Raw genomic sequence first — 7,841 nt, forward strand, 5'->3', positions numbered from 1 at the left:
AGGGAGGCGCCATGTTGAGGCCCGCTGCGGAGGTAACGGCGCCGGCCCCGCTGCCGGTGTACGGGGGGGAGGATAGAAGCGCCGTGTCTTTCACCCAGGCGCAGCGAGAGTGAGGCGTGCAGCTCCCCCCTCCTCAGCGTCGCCTCCCCTTGCCCTGGCGTTGGGGGTGAGTTCCGGGGGGACGGCGGGAGCGAGTAGGGCGGGGGCTCACCGCAGCGCCGCGAAATGGCGCCGGCGGGGCCCCCAAACCGCCTCGGGGGCCAAAGGGGGATGGTGCAGCGGTCACAGCTCCCTAAGGCGTCGGGGGCTGTCGGTAGGTAGGTCCGGGCTCGCCTCTCCTTCGCCTGAGGTGTGCCAGGAGTCTGAGGGGGAGCGACATCTCGCCCCTAAGCAGTACAGCAGTGGCTCTTAAGCTAGGTGGGTCAGAGGATATGTAGGAGGAACAGACCTGAGGAGGTTTTCATGAAGGATTTGGAGAAAAACCAGGGAGTTAGTGTTCCCGTTGATTCGTGGAAACAGACTCTACAAGTCAGAGTTATAAAGCAGGTATGTTTACTCCGACGCTGGGGCACAAGGGGGTTTCTCCACAAAACTTGCACACCACCAGCACATTTTACCAAAAGCTTATCGAGTGTGGATATACGTATCCATTGGATCACATAACACAAATACACGTATGCATAAGTAAGGTTCGAAAGGCTGGTGTCGGCAGTTTGTTATCTTTGCACCTGCGTGTTGCCTGCTGGTGCTTGTCTTAGGGGGTCTTTTGGAATAAGGCTCACAGTCTTTTTCACCTTGTACTTTTCCTTGGAGCGTGTGCAGAATCTCTTAGCCAATTTCTTGAATAGCAAGTGTGGTTCTCGCTGGTTTACCACCTCTGTCTTATCTAAAAGCACCAGTCTATGAATTTTTACTGCCTGTATATGGCTATCTCTCCATTATGAAGACTAAACTTGTTAGAACATAACCTGCTTTCCAAAGACATGTCTTTTATTTTTGCCGAACACAGTAATTTTTGGTAAGTTTTCACAGAAAACTGCTTTGTTTTGATGAACACAGTAGTCCTTGGTAAGCTTCCACAAAACAGTCAGGGCAAGCAGGATTATTAAGCAATATTCAGAAATCATTATAATTTGCTCTAATTAAATAAGTTGCAAAGTAGGTGATCATTTCCTTGGATCACCATGACATTTCTGAGTGGCATTTTGGAGCATGGCTCCTATGTGAACTGGCCCACCCATTTTATGGGAGCAAGTGCAGGCTGATCTCTACCTAGTTTCTTGGGCCCATGTCAGAGATAAGGTTACTGTACTGGTGTTGATCAGCTCCTGGCATGGTGAGGCTGACTCCTGACCTCTTCCAGACAAGCTGCCACCTGCAGCTGGCTTTCACATCATGCATAGGTCAGAGCTTTCAAATACATAGGCTGGGCTGCTTCTCCCAGCTGTTGTAATTACCCAACTGATTTATATCGTAAGGAGCGGTAATCCCCACTCATAGAAGAGCATGACCTTGAAAACTGCAGGATGGGTATCTGTGATGGTAGTATTACGGGAATTTGTTAAGTATTTATTATATTGGTGTCTTGAAGTAAGACAAACAGTGGTATAAATCTAGAAAGGAATTGGGAAGTTCACATTTTCAATGTAGTATTGTTTTTAATAATATATATAAAAATCCATTTCCGTTTCAAGTATTTCATATCTTACTTCAAACAGTGTGTTAGGTGTCTTATTCAAGACTCTCAAATGTTTAGATGTGTACTTTCATGTTTTAGATGAAGGAATTCTAGCAGACTAATATAAATAGTAATTGTATCATACACTTTAGAGGGGTCAGAAACATATGTGCTTATGTGCATACAAAGAATTTTTTTTAAAATGGAAAAAAGATATATAGTTTTTCAGTGGAAAACCTATAAAAAAATGATAAAGCGGTATCTAGCGTAAGTATGTTCCTGACAGTGGAGTGACAAATAGAAATAATATTGAGCCGAAGCTTAGCTAGAAACTGAACATTTAAGCAATAAAATGTCTCTGTTCATCTGACTATCAATCAAGAACTCACAAAAGTTCATAAAACATGTTTTTATTACTTACATATTCCATTTTTATATTGATTTTTCAGCACAATTTGCCATAAAAAGATACTGCAGATTGAACATTTACTTTTGCTTGTAGTGGGCTATAATTGAAGTCTTTGCTAGCTCTATCTGAATAAGAATAATCTTTAAAGCTCTTTTGTCAAGGAAGTGTATTCAAGAGAAAGAATTGCTTGTTCCTCTCCAAAATCATACATATTTTGTTTCTAAAGTATGAAGTGAACAAATGTACTTTGAATAGATATGTCTTAAGTTCACTTTTGTTGATTTAGGCTCCTATCTGCAAGCCAGTCAGCTTTGTTGAACTTCTGTGCCAATGTAGAAATTACTGAAAGAAGGATAGGAGGATATGAGGTCCACCTTAGGAAAGCTTTGTTTAGACTGAGGGTGTCCTGGTTTCAAATCAGTGCCTCTGCAAGAAGATATATAAACAGTATTTATGGAGACTGGAAAATAAGTGGATGTGCAAGAATGTCAGCTTAGATCTATCACTTATAAGCCAGTTTTAAACCTGTAGCTCACAACAAATTCTTAACTTCAGTAGGTTTAAAAAAAAATCCCACCCAATTAATTCTACCTAGGTAAATGAAGAAGAAATTCAAAAGGAAGTTAGATAATAGTGGAGGAAAGCTCTAATACTAAGCAGGAACATGAAAAGTAACATCATTATAGGTGAACAGGGGAAGTATTGTCAGTCTTTTACAGTTACAATCGAATGCTCAAAAATCTGATTTCTTAAAGTGCTGGTCCTTGGAACCATGTTGTACATGATAGTGTAATCTTTCTTTTTCAGAACAGTAAATGCCTAATAATTTTGTCTGTGGAGGAAAAAATGGGAATGCTACAAACTCCAATCTGTACAGGAAACGCAGAACAGCTCCTAGTTTTTTACTTCTAAAAGCATTATAGTGTATTAGCCAAGCTCAGCATATTGAGGATTTTGAATTATGATTTCCCAGTGTTTGGACGACAGCATTATGAATGCTTCTTGTGCATAGAGATTGAGTAGAGGGAGCAGTCCAGGCGATGCCATTGGTGGGGAGAGTGAGTGCGCACACCTCATGAGCTGGAACTGTTAGTATTATCTATATAAGGCAATACAGTTAATGTATGTTGAAGAAACCAGCTTCCCCTTGAAAGATGTTGCAGCTTTGCTGAAATTATTCAACTGGTTTGCTGAATTAGTTAGTTAATAAATGACACTAAGCTGCTTAAATCATATAGATGTCTTGTGGGATGTTTCTTGAGTGAGGAAGAATGCTTATAGCATCCTCTTGGAGTGGGAAGGTAGTGAAATATTCTTCATATCGTCTTTCAAATGTAACAGTAATAAATTATTTTTGGTTTAAAATCTGTTACTGTTGGAAAAACATGGTTAGGAAGTTAAGCAATCGTTTCACAAAGTGCAAATAAAATAATTTTACACAGTCAAGTTTTGATTGGGTACTAAAGATAGGTGATGTTGTAGGAATGGTATTGGCATTTTCTACTTGTCCCAGGTTAAGCTTTACTCTTTGTGACAGAGACATGGTGGGAAGATGCCAAATGTGCTTCTAACAAGCTTGGGGTTTTTTTTGTGAAGATGATAAGCTGTGCTTTTTAGTTTACAAGAGACTCTTAATTCTATTATTGTATGATTTGTGAAAAATTGTGTGCAGCCTCCCAAAAAGCCTGAACCCCTTGATAAACGTCACTCTAGCAGGTCAGCTTAATTAGTGCAAAATACGTATGTCGTGATCTGTGTCTCCATCATTATGTAGTATTAATTCATGTCTGAGTCATCTGCTTAAATTTCATTCAACACTATTCTTTTCTTGTGTGTATTTGTCACTTGTGGCCAGAACAGTAATTCATGTTCTGAAAATGTACCCTGTGTGTCAAAAGGCTGACTTTTGGCCTGCTGGATGCTCCAGCTGCTACCTCATGCTGGCAAGTAGTAGAAAGTGACTGAGAGAAAAGATACTCCTCTGCCAGCTTTCATAAGGCTTAGTCATAAAAATTTGAAAAAAAACAGCCTCATGGAAAAATTGTGTGACTTTGTGCCCAAACTTGAAAGCCATGATTTTGAATAAAGTAAGTTAATACTGAAAAATCATATGCTTACATGGTTTCTGTAATCTCCAAGCAGTTCTTTGTGTGAAATGGTAAAAATTTTAATGCAAATAGAAGCACATGTTGTTTATACATAATTCCAGATGAAACTCTTAATGACAAATCTCTCTGAACTATATATACATTTTATTACTTCCCTATTGAATCAGAATGTATTAGAATGTCTTGTGAATCTGTATAGCCTGTCCTATTGTGGAAGAGATTAGCTAAGACTTCCACTTGATACTTGCAATCTGCAACTTGTTAAAACTAAATTTTGTAATTTTTTTAAACTTCTAAGAAGTATTCTATTAAAAAGGTTAACTATATCAATAGAAATAGAGATTTCCAATCAGTGGAACAATGCATTACTGGTAATATTTTCAGGGTTTAAGGTGTTTGTCTATAACTGGTCAGTGCAGTAGAAGAATTCACATGAGTAAGGCAGACAAGATACAGGAAAAGCTAAAAGTATCTTCTAGTGAGAATTAGTTTAATTGTAAATGAAATTATTAAAAGAAACTTAACAAGGTGACATCTGCTGGGATGTGGGTGTCCATTGTAGCATCAGCTGGAGGTCCTAGAACTCGAAACAGCTGTAGCTGTTCAATTCATAAAGACTTTTCTCAGCTACTTTTTGCTATGAGACAAGTCAGAGGTGTTATTTGTCTGGTGTGGCTCTTATATTTTGAGTTTTTTCCTGAGCTGAGGTCAAACAAAGCCAGTGGCTAAGCAGTCTGGTAAGGGCAGTAGCTTTTCCTAGCTCATTAAATCCATGCATGTTTGTTTGATCTTATTAGGAAAATGTGCTGACAGCTCTACTTCAGGATTGATCCTGGAGGCTTGATAACTTCATTATGCAGCTTATTGATTATTTTTTTTTTAATTATTTTTTAAAGGAAATAGGAATTTTAATTAAAAAATGGAGATTCTAGGAGAAGCAACTTGCTTAAAAATCTGCCTTGTAAAAGAGGCTACTGTGTGCCTCTTCACACGAATGCAACGTACTCTGCCCTCTCTCCCCTGCATACTCTCTCTCTTGGGAAGAAAGCTGTGGGCGAATATGGTTCCAGTGAGAAAAACACAGGGTAGAGATGGTGTGGTGGTCTGACCTTGGCTAAATACCAGATATCCACCAAGTTGCTCTATCACTTCCCTCACTTCCTTCTTTCTCCCAGCTTTATACTGAGCAGATGTCATATGGTCTGGAATATCCCTTTGGTCAGTTGGGGTCAGCTGTCCTGGCTGTGTCCCCTCCCAAGATCTTGCCCACCCTGTCCTACTGTGAGGGTAATGTCGGAAAAGAGCCTTGGTGCTGTGTAAGCACTGCTCAGCAGTAGCCACAACACCAGGGTGCTATCAACACCCTGCCAGCTCCCAGCATAAAACACAGCCCTGTGAGGGCTGCTATAGGGGAAAACTAATTCCGGCTCAGCCAGACCCAGTACAGATGGTATAGCTCCAGATCAGTTAAGAGTACTGTAGTTCAAGCAGTCACTGATGTAAAAGATGCAGAACAAAGCTATTGCTCTATCAGACTGCTTTCCATTATGCATAAACTCTTTCACCAGATGTTGTCCTGGAAAATTTCTTAAAATTATGTTTTATATAGTATTCTTACTTAATTTTCCTTTTCTTGCTTACTGTGGCTCTATTCTGTTGTGTGCAAAAGAATAAAAGATGCATTTTCCTTCTGGCAATACAGTGGTAGCCTTCTGCAAGTGGAGTAGAGATTTTTGGGGAAAGATTTTACAATAATCCTGGGCTCGTGTTCTCTGCTGCTTCTGCATCTTTGACCAAGAGGTGACTCTCTTGGTCAGTGAGGTGTTGGTGCTCATTGGCTTCTGACAGTACTGTTGTATTGTCTCAGTTATTACTGTATTAACTTAGCTTTATTCATGTGGATATTCTTTGAAGATAAATTTCTTTAGAATTCAGAAATTTTTAGGGGTGGGAGGCAGTCCTGCTGAGAGTCTGGAAAAACTCAGATTTTTGCCAAATGAAATAAAAGCCCCAGAAAATGATTTCTTGGTGACATCTTTGATACTCACTTTCCCACTGTAGATAGAATGAAGGAATGTTTTTAAGTCTGGAGGCTGGCTGTGAGAATTCTTTGATTTCCTCTTGGGCTCAGAGTCTGAATTATCATTTGATCGTTTTCATTGTTTAAATGGAATTTAGGCTGCCCAAAGCAAAAAATCTGGTGTTTCCAGGACTGTGCTATGCACCATCTCCGCTTACAGCATTAACCACGTTTTTGGCAGAAAATTTATTACGTCATTAGGAGTACTTGGCTGCATCTGATCTTTATCTTGGCTGTGGTCTGGATTTTCTTCTGATTACACAGAAATCCTTGGAGAAAAAATCATCTACATCTGAGGTTGGGATGAGGGAGGACTGGTGTTCAGCCTTCTCTACCCTCCCCAGACATTCATCCACACTTACTTGGATGCATTCTGAATTTGTCTTGGTTTATCAGCAGGAGTTAGCTGTGCTAAGGCAATATAGACTATGGCTTTGAGCCAGACAAGGCATATAGCAGAGACAGGCATTTACCCTAAATGATTTTGGAGAAGGCAGTGTTTTTTCCAGGACCTTGCAGTTAGCAGCAAGTGTCTAAGGCTGGGGTTTTTTTGTTTGTTTTTTCCTGCTTAGTCATTTTACTGTTTAACAAAGTTCTGATTCAACTTGGTATTATTACAGAACACCCATATTTTAAACCTGAGGTACCCTGATCTTTTTTTTCTTTAGGAACTAACTGACTTAGAAGATTTTTATTGACCACCATCATTTATTCTTGTATACATAAATGACTCCTTATACCATGCAGTCAGTGTGAGAGTTCCTAATGATTTGGCAAGAAAGTACCTCATAGCACAGCATTACAGAATCTCATTGTAAATATGAGTCAGTCTCTACCTTGTCACCTTCAACAGACACTTGGAATTCAAACAGATGCTCTCATGCATTGATAGAGTGAAGCAGGATGGAAATGCTTTGTGTAGTTGTAGAAAGGATGAGGATGTTTATTTTGTACTACACAGAGTTGTGATACTACCATTTCTACTTTCGTTCTTGCATCTCTATAATAACAAAAATCCACGATTTGTTTTGTAACTTAAGAAAAAAAATTTCTTGGTTTTCTTACCTCTTGGAACTAGGAAGATGGCAGAACAGTGCTGACTGAGTACGATTCAGTTAATTTAACAAATATTTGCTCAGCAGCATTTGCCAAATAGCATTAAATCAGGTAGAAGCGGTCAAATTCCAAATTTAATAAATGTCAAATGAAAGAGCAATGTACCAGACAGTGACTGGATAATGGATGCACCTTTTCCCTCCCCAAAGGCATCCCAGCACCTTTGGACTTACAGGTTGGGTTTTTTTTTTCCAAATTTAGACGAACAGGTACCCTAAAAATGTGGAATCTCTTAAAGGTCTTGGGGAAGTTGTTTTGTCTTGTTTCTTAACAGGTTGGAGTTTCGCATGATGCACATGTCACAAGACTCCGTGAGTTTGCTATGCTACAGCTCCCTCAAGTGGTAAAATACTTTGCCATTTGGACTTGCAGCTTGTTTTCTCTGAAACAAACTTGTTTTCAGAAAGTTTTGAGGGTTATCCCAACTTCCTGTTTGTTCTGTCCCCTGAA

The 7,841-nt window shown here is 39.7% G+C and overlaps 2 protein-coding genes across 8 annotated transcripts in view; both read left to right on the forward strand.

Annotated features, from left to right (window-relative positions):
• The window catches only part of TCEANC (transcription elongation factor A N-terminal and central domain containing), a 16,815-nt gene that overhangs the window by 1,508 nt on the left and 7,466 nt on the right, over window positions 1–7,841 (forward strand). The window contains exons 1-2 of one of the 7 annotated variants that reach the window (XM_026864306.1): window positions 303–317; window positions 7,666–7,734. Coding sequence is in view for 1 of the 7 variants with exons in the window: in XM_026861908.1 (XP_026717709.1) it covers window positions 226–313 (88 nt within the window). In the remaining 6 variants the exon portion in view is untranslated. The other 6 variants (XM_026863517.1, XM_026866733.1, XM_026867477.1 and 3 more) reach the window with 6 other exon arrangements.
• Window positions 10–7,841, forward strand: part of RAB9A (RAB9A, member RAS oncogene family) — a 33,323-nt gene continuing 25,491 nt past the window's right edge. Inside the window, exon 1 of the mRNA XM_026868143.1 lies at window positions 10–32. The gene's annotated coding sequence lies outside the window, so the exon portion shown is untranslated. The remainder of the gene's footprint in view (window positions 33–7,841) is intronic.

The sequence above is a fragment of the Athene cunicularia genome (genome assembly GCF_003259725.1).
Source record: "Athene cunicularia isolate RWA chromosome 1 unlocalized genomic scaffold, athCun1 chr1_part1, whole genome shotgun sequence".
In the NCBI taxonomy this organism is placed as follows: domain Eukaryota; kingdom Metazoa; phylum Chordata; class Aves; order Strigiformes; family Strigidae; genus Athene; species Athene cunicularia.